Genomic DNA, 25,552 nt, shown 5'->3' on the forward strand with positions numbered 1-25,552 from the left:
GGACCACGTATGTATTATCTCTCAGGGGTTATTCCAATTTCACATTCGGCCTTTCTCTTCACGATATTGATGCCAGGTCTTTTGGACTAACATTAAAGGACGTCTCACATTTGCTTATACGGGAGAGGAGCTGAAGCAGAGGAGCGTACGGGGAAAAACATTTTTACGAGTTTTTCAGTCGTGCAAAAATATGCTCACATGTACGCTGCTGCTCGAACGGCATATGTGTAGCTGTGATTGTTAGAAGCCTCAGTTTTTATTCAGCTCGTTCTTAAATCAACACTTTTATAGGAATATGCATTTCACTTGTGTAACTGGTAGCCACAGGATACTTTATGAAGTACTTTATTACTTTATGAAGTCCACTATCACTTATAATATAACACTATAATATATATATACATATATACATACATGGGACCTTACCTCATACCAGCGCATGCTAAACATCAGACCAGGAATAGCTTAAATTTATATTTTCATGAACGAATGTGAAAAGAGCTAATGACAAATTCTGCATAGATACATATAATCATTTAACATTTAACAGCAGAAAAACCTGTATATCTCTACTGTATATGCAGTATAATGAAAAAGTGAAAATCCACCATGAAAATGTCTCCAAATTCAACGACTAATAGATTTGGTTAATCTCTATAACTACATCCTGAACCTGGATCTATATCAGATCTAGATCAGATTTCTTGCCTCAGATATGGAGCTACTCAGCCAATCAACTCTTTACATTCTCAAAAGCACCTCACGTCAGTCAGTAAATTTGTGTCTTTCCACAGATATCATATAAATTAAATCCGGGCTGGCTGAAGGACTGAGATCAGAGACTTGTCCCGAAGTCACCTCAACATTACCTACTGGTCAACAGATGGAGTTATTCCCAAAGAGTTTTTCACTCATTAGGTGAGAGACGTTTTTTTTTTTTTCCTTGCAGTCTCAGAGTCCTTTAAAAGCAGTTTAGAAAACTCCAAAACAAGTAGTTAATCAGAGAGTCTTCCGTCTAGCTGCTCCACCATTAAGGCCTGATTGATGGAGTGCTGCTGACGTGGTTGTCTGGCAGGTCCTCTCATCTCTGCACAAAACATCTGAGGCTCTGTTATACACAGCATTGTGTTACCTTGCAGACCAAAGCCTTACTTGCTTGGTTATTATCGAGGCTGCATGTATGCACGAGCTGACGGACATGCACTTGCACACACTGTCCATAACCCAGGGGTGTCAAACTCATTTTGTTTAGGGGCCGGACCACTAACATAAGAACATATTAACCTATAAATAGAAACAACTGCAAATGTTTCACTTTGTTTTTGGGCAAAGAAGTGAATTATGAAAATGTTTCATGAACTATCATTTTACTTTCTAAAACATTTATGAACAATCTGAAATATCTAAAGAAAATTATACCCCTTCAACAAAAAAAAAAATTGGGTTGACACAGGATTTTCAGACCCGCCTGTGGTGTGCTTTCACATCGCCAGCTGTCCTGGGTTTGACCTCCTGTTGTGAGAGGTGCATGCCTGTTTTTTCCTCCCTCTCATACATCATCACATCAACAATGGTAACATTACACATTTAAGTACAGTACGAGGTAAACAGTGGGCAGCATGGTGTATTTTTTTAACGCTTTCAGCTTGTTGATGACCTGAAGAATGGACTGGGCAAACCCCACTCTTTCAAAAGGCTGCTATAAACACAGTAGCACATGCATTTCCCCATCGGTGCAATTTTCTGAACGTCATGTAGGACTGATTCACCTATACTTCCATTAATGATCATTTAACAACACATTTTTGATTTGATTGATTGAAAAAATGGACAAGGCTGCTGCTCGCAGCTCTGGAGCTTCTACAATGACACAGTCTGACAGGGCGTCCAGTGACAGGCAGGTACATCAACGTTATTCGAATAAATTAGTGGGTCAACCCGGCATTCACCATCAAAACCGAACCAAGCCGATAAAATCCCAGGTCGATTGCCGGGTCATTCGACCCGGGTCGAAAACCCAGGTCAACCCTTTCACATCGGACAAAAAACTTGCATCGACCCATGACGACCCAGGTTTTTCGTCTCAGTGACTTTCGCCTTAAATGATTTAGTATTTTCGGTGCATAGCATCGATCTGCTGTTTAGTTCTGGTTGTCACAGTTCAGTTATGTCAGTCTTATGTGACTTATGTCAATTCTGTGTAAAACAGTACAATCCCTAGCGGCCTAATTAGGAAGAAGTGCCAGTTTTACTTTAACTGCAGTCAAAGCCTCCTATGTAATTGTCACACTTTGTAAATTCATGTAGCGGGCCAGACTGGACCCTCCGGTGGGTCGTATGTTTGACGCCCCTGCTGTAACCTGATGAGGACCGGCCACTTCAGGTTCTGGATAGATCTCAAGGATTATTAATAAATGATACACAAGCTCCGGTTCAAAAGTAAAGGGTCTGAAAACCTTTGTAAATTAAAGATTTCGGTTTCTGAGTTTTAACAATTTTGCAAAAACTATCCATGAACATGTTTTCTCTCTGTCAATATGCCATATTGAGTGTAGTTCGCATGTAATTTAATTTATAAATGCAATGCATGAGTGGGTGCACTAGACCTGAGGTGGGATAGCGCAGATAAGTTGCTCACTATCCGTATCAGTCACCTCAGGGGACGTGTATTTGACTGGCCAGAGGGATCTTCTCCTACTCCGCTGCACAGCAAACCACAGCCAGTTTGGTGATTGAAATGGGAATGTCTACCCAACCATGCATCACTACACTGGCTCTCTTACAGGGATATGACACTGTGAGCGACCCTCTGGTCAGCACTATTATGATGCTGGGTGGGAACGGCAGGAAAGGGAAATAGAGTGGGTGACACGGGGAAAGGGCATAGGAGTTCCCTGGAGAGACATTTAGAGTTTGAGGAAGGAAGTCCGAGGGAGAGGGGAGATAATGAGGAAATGACACGGATGGAGGAAAGAGGAGTATGGCCTATTAAAGTGACAGAGATTCAAATAATCGATTGAACAGCAGGATTTTTATTTTTTTTAAAAAGAACAAATTTAGAGTGCCTTCCAGAAAATTATATTTGTAGATTTACTTGTCATTTATCAGTGAATTTCCTGCCGTCGCTGAGGTGAAAATTAATTCAACAATGACGTGCCTGGCAATTTCAGTCAAAGCAACTCAACTACCAAAGCATACTGGGACGAATTCCTAAATCACCATAACAATTGAGCAATTGGAGTAATAATGTTTGCCCGTCCTTGGAGGCTTCAATTGCTATGCTGTATTTATTTTGTGTGATTGGAATATGCTGAGCCCTTTCAAGAGGAATTTGCTGGAAACGAGTTTTAATGCATTAGGCCTGTGTGACCCCACAATGAATCTAAATTCCATTTAATCGAGAGGGGAGCCCTGGGAGTTGCCACATGAGACGAATATGTGCTCATCTCCAGAAGATGCTTATTCATCATGATAATTATTTCAACGCTTCAATTAATTTGACGACATTATTTGCATGTGCCCCCGCTTTGCACACCTGTTTGCCAGTGGGAAAACGGAGGGGGAATAAGTGCTGTCGCGTTGTGATAAATATGCCCTTAACCCGCTGCGTAGCGCTGCTTATCCTTCATGTAAATTCATAGGATATTGATATACAGGCGTATGATGTTAAATCAGCAGCAGGACTAAATGTAATGTCTCCAATTTGTCATATCCTGTGTGAACAGGACTCAAAGTTCGGATTAAATTCTGTGTAATTCAAAGTGTGCTGCACCTTGAAACATTTCAGCTCAAACCTTGTCAAAGAGTATCCTGAACACACTGTGAGAAATGAAACATGAAATATTTTAAAAACTGCACAGTGAAAGGGAACCAAGACCATTAGTCGGAAAAGAACAAAAGACCTCACAGAAATCAAAAGTCGGCTTTTGATTTCACTGCGGCTAATCACCGCGCGGAATTGACCCGATACTGAACATGGCACGGCCGCCGTTTACCCAGAAACTCTGATGAAGGAATTAAAACACTGGTCAGACGATCGCATGGGACGTTCAGCGTTATGATAAGCTGCACTACAAAGTCCACGTGCGCTGGAAAGAGGAAGGAGGACTGGGTTAGGAGACGTGTACTGTATCGTACCGAGATTTAGCCGCACAGAAGTGGCATTTAAAATGAAAGTCAAAACGCCTCTACAAGAAATGAGAAAAAAAAATAAAACATTTGATTTAATCTGTTGGCAGAGTGACAATTCTGTAATTAAATAACATGCATCAAAGACTTTGGGTCTAGGCAATATGGGTGGTTTTAGGAAATTACAGGCAAACGCCTCTTTCTCACTTTGTCAGAAATAAAATAAAATCTCTTTACCACTAAGCACAAAAGTCACATCTTCAATATTATAGTGTTTGAAGACAGTTACGTTTAAATTTATCCCATGAGTTGACAAACATCAAGCTACATCCTCCTCAGTGGTGTTAAAATGAGGATAATAAGCCTGATGTAAAGACAAGGTTTCCTCTGCGTGGGTGTACGTGGTCCATAAAAGTTGAGAGGCTTGATATAATTTGCAATAAATTGCGATTAAGATTTAATCGTTCATTTTGAACAAACAATTAAGGCTTAATTCTTTAGCAGCAAGAAGACAGAGGCGAGTGTCGTTTGGAAACGTGTTTGTTTTAAAGAGGTATGGCAACTTTTTACTGACACGTTTTCAGTCCCTTTCGTCGCATCAGGAACGACGAAGCAGCATCTTTATTTGAAGTCCCCTTCGCCTCCTAAATGTCACATCCCTTAAACCTCACACTTCCACTTTGGTTTGTTGCCTATCTGATATTTTCTCTCTCTATCTCTCCATCTCAAGTGTCAAGCCCGAGCCGGCAAAATAACCTTAATGATAGCATCAAGGTTATTTAGGAAACCTCCCCCGGTGCCACAGAGAGGAGTCTGTTTTCACAGGCTGAGAGGTTCACGACGAATACACTCAACTGTAAAATTGGAGTGTCCCTTTAATCACGGCCGCATATAGGGACCGCTTCATTCCCCCTAAACACCATGTTTGTCTAGTGTCATGTCATTACACGTTAATCGGCTGCAAAGTTACTGGGGAGGTTTGGTTCCACTCCTACACTTGTGAAGACGTTCATTACACTAAACATATAATTTACCGACGTTCTCCATCACTCAAACACTACGAGACACGCAGAAGTCAGTCATATAGCGCTCGTTTGTGTTGAAGGTCAGCTGGAAAACCTGGGGGTGGTGGGGGGCTACCTGCTTTTAGTTCCTGAAGCAAAGCTTTCTGGGAGATTGAGATGTGCCTTGGCTTTTCATTTTGTTTTTTTTTTTCAAAAGCAGCCTCAGAACAGGTCTTTACGTCGGCCTCCTTTCAAGTGGAGTTCCTGCCACTGAATGGCGCGCCATCAGATTCTGTATTTGCTCTCGATTGCTTGATAGAAACATCTGTGAATGGTTCTTCACTTTGTGTGTGTCATTTTTTCTTTAAAACCATACCGTTTGCCCTTGTGGATAAAAATATGCTCCACGCTAACGTTTGGCTCGCGGCGTGTCTCGCTAGCAGCTACTGAGCCCTGACACCAGGACCAGGCGTGTACCTTTTCTTCTAATTCCCACGCATTTAAATGATCTTATTACCTTTTTTTCTGCCCTATTTGAACAACCTCAAAAGAAATAAAAGGAAACACTGTGCTAATACCAGTGTTTTAACCAATACGTTTTCTAGATGACATATGTCTTGTACAATATAAACGAACACCTGCCATTTCTTATTTGACCGACACGGGTTAGATAGATGCGCTGAACACTGGGCACACGTTCAACCAGGGAACGCGGCCTAATACGAAACAGAGCGGCACAGTATAAGGTGTATGTCAGCCTGCTAGCGGGAAGATTGATCTCAACTCTTAACTGGAAACAGAAAACTGCACCAACAGACTCGTCGCTAATAAATGAGGTGATGAAATTCCCGGAGAAATTTTTACAGGTTCTGGCAACTTTTTATAGATCACTTTTATCAGACGAGTACTTCTGAGCGGTGGCATCCTCCTTCTTCTCCGCAGCCCCTCCGCGCAGGTGCGCGCGTGCGTGCGTGCGTGCGTGCGTGCGTGCGTGTGTGTGTGTGTGTGTGTGTGTGTGTGTGTGTGTGTGTGTGTGTGTGTGTGTGTGTGTGTGTGTGTGAGAAATTTTGCTGCATGTTAAAAAATGTATGTCACCTGCACATGTTGTCAATGACAGGGGTCCTCAACATTTTTCAGGCCGAGGAACCCCCCAAACTGATGGAGAGATTATGTGGGGAGCCCCTACCTACTATATGTGTTCTATATTAAACTCTAGTTATAAATACACATTATTATTATTATCATTTTGCAGTATTAAGCTATCGCTTTTCCCTTTACTAAAATATGCTAGATTGATGTTAATGTGTCTTTATGTGCACTTTTTTTTTTACCAAGGACCCTCTGTTGAAGACCTATGGTCTATGAACACTGGTGATTTACATAGAAATGGTTTTCCCAAAAGTGCCAGGCTTCAACCTACAATGATATTTGAGACTTAAATAAAACCAAGGACAGCTTTATTTGACTCTGAGCTGAATGTACTGGTGTAACTCCTACACACACATACATATATATATATATATATAGACGCACACACACCCAGTTCAGTGTATTTGTTGAATATGACATTTTTACATTATAATGACTCTCCAACCGAGCCCCAGGTAATCTCGCTCAATAATTTTACAATAATAATGGGGCTGAAGTGCCGGGGCGTCAAACGGTTTGAACGCAGTTAATACTCAGAAGACGTCGAGGCCGTCAGGTGACAGCCGGGATGAAACGCGCGCAACATCAGAATCTTTCCTCACCTTTTCTCTTTTCTCAGCCGTTGTGAGATGAGAAGGGGGGGGGGGGGGGGGGGGGGGGGGGGCCTTTGTCGCAGCTGCATTGAAAAATAGAAGCAAGGGGAGTCACGACGGAAGTCTTTGATGCCCCCGGTGTTGAATGTCAAAGAACACAGAATAATATTTTGCCTCGGACAATCGCGTTAGGAAACATGACTTCAGCCACGAGGAACCGTCCAGAAATAGAATTCCAACATCTGAATTGCATAAAAGATGCATGAGACCATCTCCGTGCAAAGTTCAAAAGGACTCTCTCTTCCTAATGGCTCCTCTGTGCACGTTCACCATTAGAGCAGCCGTCTGCACACGAGCGTTTATTGGTGTGTTTAATTTCAAATTCAATTTGAGTTAATTTGTGCGCCGAGTGTTGCTAGCTCTTGTTGTCGTGTTGCCCGGGCAGCGAAGGGAGGGATTTGATGTTGCCGACAGAAAGCCCAAAGTCCTTTTGTCTAAAAGGTGCCAAGAATCTGTGATGTCTTCATTTTCAGTGCCTCTCTGTAAAGTAAAATGGACCTTGAATTATTACTGAGTTCATAGGACTTACCGAGACTGAACTCCACCTGAGGCAGCTTGGATGTTAGGATAACACCTACGAGACAGAGAAAGCCAGAAAGATAGAGTGGAGGTGAGATGAAAGTAGAGGGAGTGGGAGAAGAAGAAAACGTCAGAACAATGGAGGAGACAAAGGGAATAACACAGATTTACTGTATAACGTCTGCTGAATGTTTAAAAGGTGTAAAACCGCAACTAGTCCTTGTTTTTCATTGACGATTACTCTGTGTATTTTTCAAAATTAATGGTTTAGTCTATAAAACATTGGACAACAGCAAAAATAAAAAAAAATAAATAAAAAAAAAAAGAATCCCTGTCACAACTTCACAAGCAGCCAGGCTGACAGCACACGTACAAATAACCAAAGAGCCTAAGGGTTATTTCACACCTACAGGGGGTTGTGGTTCAGAGGCTGAGTGTGTTTCCCTGCCAGATTGTTTTGTCCAGGCTGGTGTGAAGACAGCAATCGCCTCCGTGCCGAAACAAATGAACCGAGCCGAGCCCGGTCGGAGGAGGCGGTCGCAGCCCGCTTGCTCGATAGCTCGGCTGAGCAGTTCGTTTGGAGAACACACATTACCCATGGGCTGGTAAAGAGTACCTTATAATCACACAACCAAGCAGTTAACCCAGTGTGTCCCCGGAGACGTGCACCTCCCCGTCTCACACTGTATCTGTGTACTAGACGCTTGATCAAACCGAACTTATCGTTCATGTGCACAATAACTGGACATGAACCAAAGAACTGAAAGAAAGGCTCAATTTGCCAGATTTACCAAATTTGACTCTGTCAGCCACCGCACTCGTCAGGATAGGCTACATTTACACAGACAACTACAATAGAGATCAAATAACCAAGAGGACAAACATCTCATATAATGGACACCTGGTGTGACTGGTGTGACCTACACATCAGTCCACTCACTCCTCCTTCCCTCTCTGCCTAAAGACTGTCACACCACCACTGCACTACCGGATTGTTCTGCGCACGCACACTTTAAATAATCTGTTTGCACAGTACCATGTAGCAAACATTGCACTAGATTATTACGCTCGTTATTTAAGAACTGTTTAATGCTCACTCTATCTGTATTTTGTATCGCCTAATTGATCAGCTGCCATTTCCTCTGGTGTAAATTACGTTATAGTTCTTGTTTATAGTCTTTCTTGTTTATAGTCTTACTTACTTTTAACGCACATATCCATCCGTATAATATGTTCACAGTACCTCAATCAGTACGTGCACTTGCTGCTTATTGCACTTCTGGTTAGATGCTAAACTGCATTTCGTTCCTCTCCATCTGTACATGTGTAATGACAATAAAGTTGAATCCAATCTATCTAATCTAATCAAGTAAACACACACACGCCGTGGAGTTGCACAAAGCAAATCAATTGCTGGCTCTTTAAACCAAACTGGAGCAGAGTCGCAGTGGTGTGTCGTTTTGTTTTGTTGTCTTTTTTGTGTCTCCTACAGTTGCACGCACTTTGCTTCGTGACAACGAATAATGAGAACACATAGACGGACTCAGAGAGAAAAGAACGCATCTTAAAAATAAATAAATACCAACGGTTCTTTGAAAGGGACTGATCCACAAGGTCCGAGACATAAATCCCATCTCTAATACGCCGTTACACAAATACTTGAAAGCAAATGCCCTGATTGCTGTGTGAACATAAACCACACCAATTGTGTGAACACAACAATGTAATAATACTGTCTCAGTCCCACAACAAAAAAAGATTTCGTTTAAAATCTCCAAATCTAGCAAACTATTTGACACAATTCTCTCAACTCCTCAACTCTAAATTCCTCAGGCTTGTTTTACAAACGACCTTTGATAGTTTGACAAAGAGACAATTCTTTGTAAGTCAAAAGGAATAATCACTGACCCACAATACAACCTTGGCAACACAGTGGAGACAGGAACAATTCTAATCAGCAAATAAAGAGATACTAGAGGGCTAGTGTTTCAGAGTGAGGCTGACAGGCTCACAAAACACCACGCTGATGAATGTGACTGCTCATTTAGATTATGCAAACACGCCACAGTCTTTTTTGTGAGGTGTCAGAACACGAGTTTGTTGGGATCCATTGTCCTAGAGGGCTCATGCCACAATGACGAGCGGAGGACTGACTGCTTCTATCATCCGTCACCGGCGCCGCGCGCATCGCTCATCGGTCGGCTCATCACTTCCCTCGTCGGACACAACCGATCAAACACCGCGCAGATGAAACACCTGCAGGACGGCGCGACGCGAAGACGAGTCCTCGCCGGTGTTTTCCTCTTCCCGGGGCGCTCGGACACAATAGGTCCCTGTAAGGCTCATCAACTCCACTAATGTCCCATGGACACTCGATGGTTACTGATGTATGGGGGCCTCGCGACTTTAGGTGATACACGTTTTATATAATGAGTGTCTTTAACGAAGAGTAAAAACGATTTACCTCAGTTTCACAATTACATTATCGGCAGCTTTAATGGCTACAGGTCAGGGAAGGTCAGGCGTTCTTTAAGAGCACATCCTGAAGGCATCAGTATGCAGGATGTCAGTCGTTCAAAGGTTTCTGTTAACGACGTCACAGACAGGGCTGGTTCAAGACATTCTGGGGCCCCCCCACGCTAGAGGCCCCTCGGAGTCTGGGGCCAATGGTTTTATCAACGGGATAAACACAGACCAAACCAAGATCACAAGCGGCGTACCGAGTTATCTTTATGCTGGATGAATATCTAAATACAGATTTTTTTTTTTCTTTTAATTGTACTCTTTGAAAAGTTCATTTACATTTATGCAAAACGAACAATGGCACAAAGCTCGCTAATGAATAACAAACATACTGAATTATGGAAATCATAAGCATTATCTGGTGCCTTGTTGGGAGCCACTCGCCTGCTGAGGCCAGGAGAGCCCAAAGCACGCGCACACACATACAAAAAAAGAAAAACAACAAGCAATTTGGCACGCATTTCTAAATTCAACAAATATGTCGACAAACTCGCAACTAAAGGTTCAATTTGCCAGTGTTTTTTTTTTACCGCCGCAGTAAATTTGGCTCCATCAGCCGCCGTACTTGTCAGGACGGGTTATATTTGAATAAACAGGCTTATGCAAACTTAGAGCAATGTCTGTTATGCATACAAGTACAGTAAACATCAAATTAATCAAGTGCAAGTGCATATCTCAAATCAAGTAAACACACACACACAGTTGCCCAAATAGGGTAATTATGCACATATGCAAATAAACTTTCGCTATCTGGTTTTTCGCATTACTCCCGTCATCGTCATCCCATTCCTCAGGGGTCATGTCTCCTCATGTTGTCACCACTAAGGCTTCCTTGCGAGTGCTGATGAAACTTTAATAAGCCTCGATGACATGTTGTGTGGCGGCAACAGAGAGGCCTTTAGCTTGGTGGGCTGAGACAGTGCCAGCTGTTGGGTCCCGTCTCTGGTGCCGCCTTATCATAAGGGACTGTCACTTGGACGGCCCAGTTACTGCAGAGGACTCCATCTGCGCTAGACACCAACTTATCTCCAGCGGTAGGAATCGTCGGAAAACGCCCGTCATTGCAGAAATAATTAAAGATAAGGAGCAAAGCGGAGTCTGGGTCTGATATGGGCTCTGGATACTGATCGTGAGACACACGTGGCAGAGCAAGTGGATACGTTTGATAGCGAGCCAGGAGGAGGATCGGAATTCAAAGCTGTCTGAATTTTAAAGCGCGGCTTGTAGGGAGAGTGTCAAGTATTTATAGAAGGATCACGCCAGATGCTTTGATTACGAGACAGGCAACACAGTCGCGTCTTTGAGGACGAGGCCTGGCTACATGACATTTACCGCTGTTCCAGTGTATCTCTAGGAGCTGTCACATGTTCAAAGTGCCTCAGCGGCCACAGTCACTGAAATCAGGAATCAAATTATACAACCTGAGGACACAACACCTGCTATGTACACACTGTGACCCCATTCTTGTCTTGGAGCCACTGAACATTACAGTGTCCCCTCTCGGCGAGTCTGACCAAAACAGCCGCTCAAATTTAATTAAGACGCTGAATGGAGAGAACTGCTCAACACATACTGTCCATCTTAATCGTGTCTCCTTTAGCACGTGAGGCTCACAGCTCCAATGTGTGGATAAGTATGTGGAGAAAAGTGGCACAGGTGTGGTATTTATAATCGATATCCGCTGGCATTATGAATATGGTAATAAGCTCAGCAAGGCGGCAGGGAGGCAGGCAGGCAGCACATTCAGATGTAGCTCCCAGAGGGGTCCAAAGCAAATGAGGTGTGCCCAACCTGCTATACTGCAGTTTCATCTGGCCCTAGAAATAACAGCACAGCCCCACTGTACCTCCGATCTATCAGTCCCTTGTCTGCGGGTGGTATCAGTGTGGAAAAAGTCACGCTGAATGGAGAGGCGAGGGTAATTTATAAGGATGCGGGCAGACTAGGTGATTCCTCTGGAATGACTGAGTTAATTAATGGACGTGCACTTGAATTGTCCATCTTGCAGGCGATCATTTAACCCTCTTCACTTCTCATTGCCCCGCTTCCGCACCCACTCTATAGGGTCTCAAGCGTATAGCAAACACAATATACTCTGTGGAGGTGGGAGGTGCAAAGGTGTGGATTTTTACTGACAATTCCTGACTCCGCAAAAAAAGATAAATGATAAATGACTGCAGAAACCTCCAAAACACAGCCTGCAATTTCAAGCAATTTCCAAAAAAAACTGTTCTGATAAACTGCATCGACATGGGAAAGTGCACATTCCTCATCACGCCCGCTTAGGTTACACCTTTACCACAGGTAATCAGGTAATCACTGCTTCCAGTGCACTGACTGGGGAGTGCTGCAGGACGCTGGCAGTGAGGACTTAGAGGGGATCACCACTGGATGCACCACTGACTACATCAGCTTCTGTGTCAATGTTGCTGTTCCCACCAGAACTGCACGCTGTTTCCCCAACAACACGCCATGGACCTACAGAAACATCAAGACCTTCTCCTTAACCAGAAGAAGAGGGTTTTTAAGGATGGTGACCAGGAGGAGCAGAAGCATGTGCAGCAGGCAAATACAGATCTAAGGACAAATACAGATCTAAGGACAAATACAGATCTAAGGTCAAATACAGATCTAAGGTGGAGCAAAAGACGAAGGATGGCTGCACTAAAGGGCTATGGGTAAGGGTGGGTATCATTAAGGTTATTTTTAACCCATTTCGTGAGGGGCAAGTTGAACAGAATATTAATTTAAATAATATAAGTAGCCTACAACTAAGACTAACAAAAAATAAAATTCACAACAAACTGTTATAAGTATGATGATAAAAAGAGGAGTGTATCAAAACCATCAGCGATACAGAATACAGAACATGATGCTGCTAACTCGGCTGCTTGGCATGGGGTCTCTGAGGCTATCAAAGATGGAGCTTTTCTCGACATTTAAAAGAATGCTATGCATCATCTGATGTTTAATCAAATGTGAGGTGTTACCTCCCTTGCACAATATCGCCTTCGAGCACTTGTTGCAGGTTGCCGAGTCTGCATCTTTTGAGGTGAAGCACAGTCAAACTTTTGACCATATCGCCTTTGGCATTTTGAAGGTTCACTTCCATCCATGCAGGTGAAAAACTGACGTGACATCACGTGTAGCGTCAACACGACGATAAAGATAAGGAGGCCGTAATTAAAAATTCAGTGGCACCAAAATGAAGCACCGAAATCTGCTGTTCTGTCTCGTTGCTACCGTTTGCATCAGCATTGATGCCAATATGGTACCGAGTAGCGGTACCCACCCCTAGGTATAGGACAGCACGAAGACCATTACCAGACTCAATAGCGCCTCAGCCTTACCATCGCCTTCCACATTTACTGCTACAGACAAGTGGCTTGTCGGCCTGACATCCATCATCATGAAGACCATGGAGCAGTTGCTGCCATCAGATCATTCCTCAAATCTGCCATGATTCAGACCTATTGCAGTTTGCATACCAGGAAAAGGTGGGGATGTATGAGACCATCCTCTAGCTGCCCTCTCACATTTGGACAGGGAGAATTCTGCTTTTTTAATTTTTTTTTTTTTTTTTTTACTTCACCATCGAGCCCCTGCTGCTGAGAGATAAGCTAATAGAGATGCAAGTGGACTCACACCTCACATCCTGGATAGTGGACTGTGTCACTGGGAGACCTCAGTATGTCAAGTTGGGGAGCTATCGTCTGCAGCACTGGAACACGACAGGGGAGTATGCTCTCTATTCACCCTGTACACCTCAGACTTCAAGTACAACACAGAGTCGCATCATATGCAGATGAGATCTGCAATAGTGGGGTGTATCATGGATGGATAAGAGCAGGAGTACAAGAATCTAGCCAACAACTTCGTCTCACAGTGCAGAGCAGACCACCTTTGGAGCAATACAGCTAAAACCAAGGAGATGGTAGTGGATTCCCGGAGGTCCAGGCCCTACCTGCAGACTGCAACCATCAACAGATGTGTAGATGTGGCTCAGGCCTGTGAGTACCTGGGTCTACAGCTGGATCACAAACCGGACTGGTCGGCTAACATCGTATACAGAGTATACAAACAAGGTCAGAGCTGCCTCTACTTCCTCAGGAGGCTAAGGTCATTTAATGTCTGCCAGAAGCTGCTGCACACGTTCTACCAGACTATCATTGTCAGTGACCATTGGCAGCTTTACGCTGTGGCGCGATGGAGGCGCAGCACCAAGACCAAGGACACCTTGCAACTGGACAAACTGATACAGAAGGTAGGCTCTGTGGTAGAGGCAGAGCTACAGCCCCTGACATCAGTAGCAGATGTGAGGAACTTGAACAAACTTGGTATCTATGTCATCCTCAAGCTCGGGTACCAGAGGCCTGGGAGTTTGAGGGTTTCTGAACAGGCTGGCTGCATCCTGCTGTGGATGGCTGCTGCCATCAAGGAGTGTTATTGCTATGGAGTGGGGTTGTCTGGTCTGGTCTAGGTGAGTGGTACACGTCTTAAGTAACATCCACACAAATGCCAGGTCCAAACGTTTCCCAGTACAGCATTCATTTATACATAAAGCATCAGTAGTAAGGGGCAAAAGTGCTCCTATTTAAAAGAAAAAAAGCTGCTCTGGAGACTTGCTGTGATATGTGGAGCTTATAAAAAGTCAAAATGGTGCTGCTACAAAACCAAATGTGTCTAATGGAATGGGAGCTATGTGTGCCTCCCATTCCAGATCTGAAACTGCAGCTAAAAGGCAGCCATTAGGGTTCTGGATATGGCCACTGAATTCTTGCATTGATTTGATTCTAATTCATTTAGAGATATTTCAGTTTCAAATGGCTGAAGATTTGTGGCATTTCCCTCAACATTTTACCTCTGGCTGACACATCTTGCATATGGCATTTCCCTTCGACCAGCTCTTCTCTGTTGCCATATTTTTCAAACCCGCAACGCTGCCAAACGTCAGCTTTCAGGCCTGATGGTGTTCTCAGAGTTGTAGTTTGTCATGTTTTGGATCTCCCTCAAACGTGGACTTGTAGCTCAGTCTCACGAGACCAGCGATGAGAAGCCATTCTCAGTCAGGCTGTAGCAGACTGAGCAGATGCAGGAAAAAGACGTGTACGTTCTAAAATGTCAATCCAAGGCTATTATGAATTGATACTGTGTCGTTTGAACGAGGATGGGTTTGCAAAAACGCTGGGAACAATCGATCGCATCAGTGTGCATATATTTCTCAAGGTTGTTTGTATAATGAAACTTGAGAGAAGACAGCAGCGCACAACAACAACAACATCAACAGAGCAGTGGACCGGCATAACCACGCAGCCTGGAAGGAACCCAACTGTTCATTTCACTGGTGAAGACTGTTGTGTGACGCTGCTCATATGTTGTTGTTCTTCTAGTAGAAGAAGAAGTGGTGCACAGGCTACAACACCACACACATTTGTTAAAATATTTACCATGTGAGTGTTTCTCCAGTCGTTGCCTAGTAGACTGCTAAATATACAATGCACTTTAAATAAATTTATAATAATATTTGAATCCTGTTTCGCCCCTAAACTCTACTCCCTTTTGTCCAACCTTACCGCTCACCTTCTCCTCGTGCTTGTCGTTTAAATTGCCTGAACAACACCTGCACATGCTTTGTGATGATTCTGTCATCAGCTAGGCGAACATACCTCTAACTCAATTGATGTTTGCACAGACAGGCATCCCATTAGGACAAGTGGCACTGAATGGGAGAGTGAGTTATCGTCGCATTACTGCTGTGGGAGATTGAGAGGGGACAGATGGTTTTGTTGCCAGCGTTTAATGAAGTGTTGTGAATCAGTTGGATGTGCTGAGGAGGTCTTGACTGTCACATCAATGGGAGATGTAGTGTGGAGGGTTAACAAGGGCAATGAGTGAGACATTTAGCGCCACAATAATTTTTTTTTTTTTTTTTTGTCATGTCAAGCAATGAAAATATCATCAATTATGCCGCAGCTTTCACTGAAAATTCACATCGCTGTATGCTAATTCTGGCATGAATGGCTAATGGCTGAAATAACATAATTTCCCTCCTTGTGATGGGTGAGTTTGTAAAACGGCAATTCAGTCCCACCTTAATAAGCAGTGAGCAGCACCCACTTTGGTCCCTCTTTTGTCTCCTGTCAAGAAGCAGGAGATAAACTAGTTCACCTTGCGACTGATAATGCAGGGTTGTCAACCTGCCTATGGTGCCAAACATGGTAATTATGTGCTTTGCTCTTCTCTTTTGTCTTCCAGGATGCATAAAAAAACAAAACACAGGTAGGCTATAGTGAGCTATTAGTGTTATGCTCCCATGCATGGGCATGTGAGTTGGCATTAGGTCCGTGGTGTGTCCGTGTGTAGCTCCGGGCGTACAATTTTCCATTTCCCTATAGGTGTGATGTGTATTATTGCAAAGCAGACAAGGCATTGTGAATTGCGCTTTCAATTCGTCTTTGTGCGACTGTATTTGCTTATTCCCCTGGGGAAGATGATGGTTTTGAGCTTGCATGCCAATGCAAATGCTTAGCGCCGCCGTATGCAGTGTCTGTGCTTTCAGCAAGCAAAGGTATTAAACTTGGAGAGCTGCCTTTGTGGCAACACCGATACGGATAATCTCCCCGGCATTCTCCTTTAGTGACGGGCACTAAGACATCTAGTTTGCCTCCGCCAGTGCTCATTAGTGACAACACATCCAGGCTACATGGAATATGGCTGCAGTGAAAATTCAAAGGCACACTCAGACAAACAAACCCGAGAATCTTAACATTCAAACGAGCTACTGAATCAAAACGGTTCTCCCCCAAAGCTCTATAGGGCAAAGTATTATAATATCATATAGTGAACATGTTTATTCTGAGAAACAATTAATTAATTTGTTTTAATTCTACCACACAGCATCAATGCAGTAAGGCAGTCAGCAACTTTTTAAAATTGGACGCTTGACTATTTCGGTATCACCACGAAACAAAACAATCCCCTTATATTAACTGTTTAAGACATCTTGAACTGATTCTTATTGAGTCTTACAAATAAATTATCTGTTATAAATGCAACAATATGGGCCTTTACTCTTGGTTATGGACCATGCATTCAAAAAAAAAATAAAAAAATCTTCCTCTCTCACACCTTCAGTGGCATCTCCACCCTTTGCTTTCTCTCTCTCACACAAACACACACACACACACACTTTGACTCTGGTGTGTGTGTGTAAGCCAGTGGGAACCTCTGCAAACACATGTACAGTGAAAATACACAAAAAACTAATCGGCATCTGCACGAGCATTTACAGAAACAGCGGGAAGTATCGGCCAGTCGATTGTCAGAGCAGACCAGGCGTTACAGAGTTTCACTGTAGAGAGGAGGACAGATGTAGAAACAGGCAGACAGCCGTCATGCAGTCAGCTCACCAGCGTCGCTCAGTCCTTCAGGATCGGCACTCAGCTCCTTCATGTCAACCATGCAGTGTCCCAGGTGCTGGGTGCCGTCCTCCATCTGTCTAGCTTGCCCCACACTTCTCCCTCTCGCTCCTCCGCCTCCTCTCCCACCTCCTCCACGAAACACCACAGTCCAGTCCAGTTCCCCGGCTTATGCACAGCCCACTAAGCAGAGGAGCTGCCTCAAAGATAGCAATCCGCTCGCCTCGCTTTTTTTTTTTTTTTGCTGCCTCACAGTGCGCTCTCTGTCAGCATTAAAGATGCCTTTAGGAAACTAATATGGAAGAGAGGGACCAGCGAGGGACCTGGAGCGGCGGCAGGAGGGAGGGAGGGAGGGAGGGAGAGGTGAGCAGCAGAGAGAGAGAGAGAGAGAGGGGAAGGGAAGGGAGGGGGTGATGAGGGAGTGAGACTCGGAATGAAAGAGAAAGCAGGACAGAATTGATGTTATGTGCGATACACAGCTCTATCCATCAATCACGGGCTGTCAGTGGGGCACCTCGACCAGACTGCAGCCAGGGAGACACAACTCTGCCCTCTCTCCCCCGCTTTTCTCCTCTCACTGCGCAGCCACTGCTGCATCCAGACACGGCAGCAGGGGTCCCTGTGATTTCTTGACATCCCTCTCCCTCCCCTTCTCCAGACTATCTTGCAACTCCACCACCCTTTTCCTTCAGTAGCAGCGAAACAATTTCCAAGCCTCTGACTGCTGAGCTTCCATGCCGCGAAGCCAGAATCATGCAGCATGCGATTCTGAAAGTTACACAGTACGCACAGGCAGGGGGAGGGGTGGGGGGGGATTCAGAGTACAGTGAGTATGTATTTTATTTTTTTTTCAGTACACATGTAATACCTGAGTGTAGCCCTGACCCACGGTGTTAAATCAACAGGTTAAACATGGAAAAAGACAGCGATATAGTGGACGTCAAAGTGCAAACTGTTGCGCATTTGCAATTGTGTATAAAAGAGAGCTTCACAGACCGTGATGCATTCCCCTTCCTCTCATTTTCTCTCCATCTTTCCCCCCACCACCGCTCTCCCCTCCTCTCGGCGAGGTTACTGTTAGTTATTTGGCCACCAAGGCCACGATGTTAAAGTAACACCATATTTAAAATCAATGTTCATTTACGCCCGGGTGAATGGATAGGAGGACGTCGTGGCCTCAGCGAAAGCTCAATAAAGCTACAGTGAAGGCGGCAGACTCGGACTCGTATAGACCGCCTATAGAAAATATCCAGCTGCATTAATTTGAAGTGAGCTATCAGGAAATAAATAATGAATAGTAGCTTCAAGAGCCGTTTAAAAAGGAAGCAGTTGCCCCTGTCTGTCACACTACGTCCTTATGTTTTTTTCTTTGTTTTATTTATTTTTATTAATTCATTTTTTTCAAGGTCGATATGAAACCCTGAGCAGCTTAAGTCCAGTACTTTTCCGGTGGGTGTTGGACTCTGAGGATGTTAAGGTGCAGCGGGGATGAGGAGGGTGTCGGTATAGGAACCACTTAATCACACCTCAGCTCTTTGCAGATGATGTGGTTCTGTTTGCTCTGTCAGACAGCGGTGGTGCTCTGCCAGGGAACAGAGGACTGTTCTCTCCGAGCTGTTTCTGCATCAGGACTTCAAGTATCTCTGGGTGTTTCTCATGAATGATGGAGCGAGAGACGGGAAGGCGGCGTTTCTCCGTATGGTCATTAGTCTCAGCCTCAGAGAAAAGACGAGGAGCTCGAAGCATCTGGAGCCAGTCGAGGCGGTTCAAGCACACGGTCGGAGCGCATCCCCTTTGGAGGATTACCGGGCTGGCCATCTGGGAGGAGACCCCAGGGTAGACCTAGAATTTGCTGGAGGGATTATACATCTCGACTGGCCTTGGAAAGTCTTGGGATACCTCGAGAAAGATGAGTTGCATTTCAATCAGTGGATTGATGGAGGGTAGGGGTGGAGCCAAACTCGAATACGGTTTTCAGAATGGCACAAGTAACATTCGTGGGAGATTATTCCGTTACGTTACATTAGACGCCTACAGTCAAGTTCTCTCATGTTAGCATCCTTCTGTTAGCTCGGATAATTCAGCCTATTAAATGGTCTTGCTTTCATAAAGCACTTTTCTACTTATTGGTATTCAAAGCGCTTCGCAGTCACAGGCACATGTACCCATTCGCTCACACAAGCAACTGGGAGCAACTGGAGGTTCAGTGTCTTGCTCAAGGACACGTCAGCGCGTGACACGTACCTTTTTTCCCTCAACAAATACCAATACAAACACTCCTAAAAGATGGAGACACTTCAATATATGCGTACGAAAGAGCATGAAGCACTTCATTCCAACAGGGGTAGGATTTTGTCGAAACTAAAAAACATTTAATTAACACGATCAGAACCTCATTTTTAGGTCAGTGACTACATTTCTGTAAATCATTTTACAATGACTTTTAAACTGGGATGGATTATGAGACATGTAAAAGGCTCCCCCTGAGCCTAGAGCTAAAGAGAAAGCTGGCAAGGCCTCGTTATTTGAATTTGGTTTTGTATCTCTGTTTGTGCTCCTACTTTTGTTTCCTGGCAGAATTTTAATTAACTTCCCATCAAGAGACTTTAACAATCAAAAAGTGAAAGCGGAAGCTGAAGGCCAGGAGCCATTTGCACCCTGCCACACGTCCACAAGGGCAAGCTCATCCAGAAGCCCAGCCATGTTTTTAGATTAATTTTCTAACTTGAGACATAAACTGAAATCTAATTAATTCAGAATCGAATTAATTAGGAATTCATTTAAAACTAGCATTCGGTAGCAGAATGCGGAGCACGTGTCGTAAAGGTTTACTGCGCCTAAAACGCAATCCAGCCCAAATGATGAAATGTTGTTTCATGTATTGTTATCAGTATTGAACATCGTACTTTAATTGTTTAAATTAATTAGTATTTATGTTTTATTTTTATTTTCAGAAAGCTCACACCACAACATCAGCCTTAGAAAACCAATACTAGTTAAACTATTGATACGTGCCAGCAGTGCTAAGGAGCCATGTAGAGTTCATGAGCTTTCTTAAGGAGACTTGTCTGGGTTGGGTTTGGTGCCAAAAAACTAAATGAAGACAAATTGGTCCCTGCAGGAGCAATAAGACAGAAGATGAATCCATTCTGCACAAGGAGGTTTCTCCTTCACTTTCTTCTCCTCCCGCCGTCCTCATCCCTCCATCTCTCCGTCGCCACATTCCCCTTGTTTTTCCACCCCCCTTTACTCGGTGAAACCATCAAGATGAATGTTGTCTTCTTCTGTTTTAATGAAAGCGTGCGGCCGCCCGCGCACACATAAACACAACTGCGCGCGTGCACGCGCACACGAACGCCCGCGCCGCACAGCCAAGAGTCAAGCAGGTCTGCCGAGTGATCCATTAACATTCTAATACGCTTCTTTTAAAGGCGACATGTGTTGTCTTATTAAAGCCTGACTGATAGAGGCGGCTGGAGAAAATCAATAGACAATGCACTAGAGATGGTGTATAGTACAAGTACACCGAGGAGGAAGGAGGAGAAAATAAACATGCCCTTTTTAGCTATTCGGCCCCAAAGCCCGAAGAATAGATTCTCACATTTATCCATTCCAATAGCACTTGAGGTCCATTAGAATCTGAGATGCACTCCTTCGCAGTATTAACCGAGGGGGCCGATAGTTTGATTCATGGCGGGGCTCAGGTTGCATGTTGCCTCTGCTGGGTTACGCCGCTGTACTGCAGCAAAGGCCGCGGTGGGAGACATCCCATCCCTGCGGTCTATGTACACAGATAATCACTGGCAGCGCTCCGTGGCCTCACTTAAACAAGCGTCTGCGCTTTCTGCGCGTCGAATAACACGTCCATCTATTCACACGTGTTTGTTGCGTTGCACTTTTTTAACGACTTTCATTCATTTTTCATTTGTGGCCAAAGAACTCGCACCCACCGCGGGAACAATAACAACAACATCAAAGTACTCACCTTCCAGACGGGTACCCCCGCTGCGTGCCCTTTCTTTGATTTTAACGCGTCCGTGCTGTAAATTTAGCCCCTCGCACACACACACCGGATGACAAGCGCGGAGAAAGTCAGTTGAAGTCAGCTGGCGGGGCCAACAAATACGCATATGCTCTGACCTCTTTTTAGCGGTAAATGTTTATTGAATAATGAAACGAGGCTGTTCTTCCAGGCGGCGGATCACTTATTGAAAGCGCAGTCTGTTTGGTGCCCGTTTCACTCTGCGAACGAAGCGGATTGGACCAAAGTGGCCACGAGCAGATGGATGGCATCGCACTGTAACGATCACAGCTAACAAAACACTGAAGTGGCAGAATGATCAATGAAGAGGAAATGAAGATTTAAGAGGCCTAGTTTGTTAAAATGTTAAAATGCCTGAATGTTCACTGAACTAAGTGTACTAAATGACAGTTGTTATTACATTGTATAAAAACTCATATTACTATTGTACTATTGTATCTGTTGAATGTGTAGTGCACAGGACATATCTCTCAGGAATGTCTTATATCATCTACAGTGGCACATGCTGCATCAAATATGAAGTGTATATCATGCGGTGTGTCTCCCCTGTAGATTATCCCTGTTCAGCATGTCCTCCTGTCTAATGGGACCGCAATCGATGTCTGTCAGGATCCACATGAATCCTCCTCACATTAAAAATGAACCGACACCGCACCGCCATCCGTTCTCTTTCACTCCCCGTCCTCTCAGAGAATGTGGAGAGAAGAGGCTATTGATTTCTCATCATGCGTTGTCTTGTCGGGACAACATCCCGTTCCACTGCATCTCAGCTGACATCCACACAACGGCTTTATTTCATTTTATTTATTTATTTATTTATTTTAGAGCAGATGGATCTGACAGATTTGGAAATGTAGAAACCCGCCATCCATCCCGCAGACAAAACGAGCGACGTCAAGTACGCAGCCTTTCATGGACCGTTTTTTTCTTTTTTTTTCCCCCACACGCACATTCCCATATGTACGTTCAGTTTTCGGTCGCTTTAATAATTTCTGGAAGGATGTCTCTTCCAAATGCATATGCTAGAGAGTGATGAGGATAAAATGCAGCCGCCTTCCTTCTGTGAAAGAGACGCATGATGTCGGCGCGACGGAGGTTCCGCTGGAACTAGCGTGAGGTTTTGCCAGGATGAAAGCCAAATCAGCTGGGTATCTTCCAAAGTTAATCTCTTTAGAGACTCATTATTTGTTTTCCTTCAGACAGTTTCACGCAAATACACACAGCTCCTGATGTACATCATTTTGAGGGGAACTTTAGAGGATTTTTGAACGAAAACACCTCTCTTATGTTTAAGGATGCAAGATTCACGCAACTAATCTTCTTGATGTGCTATACCATACTTCAGTGAGTGTAATGTTAAAAACATGCTTTGAGATTACAAGACCTACTTGAAGTCTTTCAAAATTCACTCATGACTGAAGTTGCTCGGCCTCTCCTTGTGTGATCGTACCTACCAGAACAAATCCTCAGACAGATCTGGGTTTTCATCAACATGTACTACAACTTTGATCCATTTACATGATGGAAATAGTAAAGATAAAAGTTGAAATCTCAAATGTGTAAAATGACGGGAAAAAAAGAAAAAACTCGTTCGAAAGTACTCCAATCAGGCATAACATTATGACCACCTTCCTAATATTGTGTAGGTCTCTCTGGTGTCTACAGAACATCAGAGAAAGGACATGGGTCTCTGAGGGTGTCCTGTGGTGTCTGGTGGGGGCCCTTTAGGTCCTGTGGGGCCTCTACTTGATCAGTTTGGGATCTAGTGAATTTGGAGGCCAGGTCAACAGTTTTTGTGTGTGTGTCTGTGTCATCCTGCTGAGGATGGCTGCTGTCATCAAGGAGCGTCATATCTATGGGGTGGAGGAGTCTGGTCTGGTCTAGGTGTGTGCTACATGTCTAAGTAATGTTCACACAATGCCAAAAGTTTCCCAGCTGAACTCAGGTTGACAGGTTTGTCATATAGTTATTTAGTTGTTGTGGCTGTTTGCTGTATGGTGTGAGAATGTGGCTTGTCTTTTGTTAGGTCTATATCTCTTGTCTAGGTACTAGGCAAGAGATGTAGACCTAACAAAACACATTCAGAGAAACGTACGTTTTTAAAAATCCCATCCATTTGGATTTGAACGAGTGACCAAGCTGAGACCCCTCTGAAGATATGTGCCCTCTGTGGCCTGAAGTTTGTATGAGTATAGATAGCATGTAAAAAACTCAATGTACTAAACGGGGAACTTTTAAAGGAAAGAATTCAAGGTGGATTAAACTCAAGAGTAGTGCCTTCATCATGTACCTCAGTGGACAGTCGCAACATAAACAACCTGTTATACAACATATATGCCGACAACCTGGTAAAGTACACAGTGTTAAGCTACAAATCATAAATCCCACAACTGATCCCTAAACTCTCCGGCCTCGTCTCAAACTACACACCAGAGGTTCATATGTCAAACTAACTCAAAGGGGCCTCTTTATTTCTAAATAGACAGCACACAGCTTTAACAGCGTCCCTCTATGGAATAGTACAGAAAATAAAAATAAATAAAAATCCAAGCAGCTAAGATGATTCGTCCATCAACAATGGACTAAAAAAAGCTACAGTCGTCTGTCGCTGTGTCAGATACAGGCTTGCTACACACGAGAACTTTGTAAGACGGAGTCCGGATAAACATGACTTTTATATGAAAAGGTCAGGCCGCCTGCAGAACCCGGTGTAGGTGAGGATATGGCGGAGAAATTATACTGTAGATAAAACGTTGTTGTCCGCCCCCACCACCCCAATTCATGGCTGCCATTCGCCATCTGCGGCTCAGTGGTGAAGATGCAAAGCGAGGGCCAGACACACGCAAACATAAACACGCGATCAGAAAAATAAAAAGCACGCACTCTTGCTTTCTATGATATCGCACATTAGTTAACAAAACATCTGAATTCGAACGCACGGCATCAGTGCACGTGGGATCTGCCAACTCTTAGCTTGTGCCAGCCCGGTGCTGAGAGTAGGTCACAGAGACAGCTGAGAGGAGTAGCCTTCTGATCCCACACTCTGTCAGATATGTGCGCCTGCTGTCATTCTCTGACGGCAAGCATACACAGCTCCATGCGCTCCTGTTGTTCGTCTGGCTTTTTCCGCGGGGCAGGGCAGGTCTCTCACTGCAGCTAGCTCACTCGAGTCTAAGCAATCCAGATTAGTCAGGCCACTGATGGGTAATTACAGACCGGCAGCATGTGGGCCTGCGCCTGCTAGACAACATAAGGCCCAAACAGTCAGTTCCTTGAGTGTAGGGCGTGAAAGACTCCAGCTTCGCGCCCTGCAAACGGACTCAATGCTAACGGGTCAGTGTTTTCCTCTTTCAGTATTCGCTAATTAATTAAGCGCCTCCTTCTTGGATTTAACGTTTATTTACACGTCCACGTAGCCCATTGTCCATTTCACTGAACAACTCGGTCACGAAAATGAGAGCGCAACATTTCCCTCAGATAATATGAGATGCCATAATTAACCTTTGTGGCCCCCTGCCACTGCCGGCCAGATACGCATTTGCACTGCGCTCCTCATTCAATTTGCGCCTATAATCTGCGTGTAATTAGCATCTGACTTAGAGAAGCTGTAGCTAATTATGCCGTCAGCGAGCGCCGCGGCAGCCTTGTGGGATTCTTCAAAATTAACGAGATCGGAAAAAGAAGTCTAACCGAGAGACGCCGAAATACGCTCATTAAATTAAATGACACAATTTCAAAACATTTGTTGGGACTGTAATTAAGCTGTTAATGAGCAAGGAATTTGTGGGCGTCTGCTTTAAAATTCACCGAGTCGTTGAACATTGACTTTTGTTTGAATTCTTTCTCTCCTCGGTTAAAAAGAAACGATTTTTGATATTTAATTGATTAAACTTGCTCTTGTGTCCTCACCTTTAACTTCACGTCTATTAAGGTTAATGGGATATCCTCTAGGCCTCGTTTTAAAACACTGTGTGGTATCCGTGCAAATTTTCACCTTCTTCCATTATTTAAGCTCCAGTTTTTGGTGCCTTTGCTGTAATCCTGTTTGGGTTCTTGGTTATATTTTGTAAGCGTTTTCCTTGGTGTATTTTGTCCCGCTTGACTTCCTGTGTTTTC

General features: G+C 44.1%; 1 protein-coding gene across 2 annotated transcripts in view; it reads right to left on the reverse strand.

Moving 5' to 3' along the window:
- Nucleotides 1–17,532, reverse strand: part of inpp4b (inositol polyphosphate-4-phosphatase type II B) — a 139,518-nt gene extending 121,986 nt beyond the window's left edge. The window contains exons 1-2 of one of the 2 annotated variants that reach the window (XM_047577916.1): nucleotides 17,386–17,531; nucleotides 7,464–7,508 (exon numbers count right to left, since the gene is read on the reverse strand). In XM_047577916.1, the coding sequence (XP_047433872.1) occupies nucleotides 7,464–7,508; nucleotides 17,386–17,470 (130 nt within the window). In that variant the 5' untranslated portion in view covers nucleotides 17,471–17,531. Of the gene's footprint in view, nucleotides 1–7,463; nucleotides 7,509–17,385 lie in introns of both variants that reach the window. The other variant, XM_047577915.1, reaches the window with a different exon arrangement.
- Nucleotides 17,533–25,552: the final 8,020 nt, after the last annotated feature.

This window comes from Mugil cephalus, chromosome 2 (assembly GCF_022458985.1).
Source record: "Mugil cephalus isolate CIBA_MC_2020 chromosome 2, CIBA_Mcephalus_1.1, whole genome shotgun sequence".
NCBI lineage: Eukaryota > Metazoa > Chordata > Actinopteri > Mugiliformes > Mugilidae > Mugil > Mugil cephalus.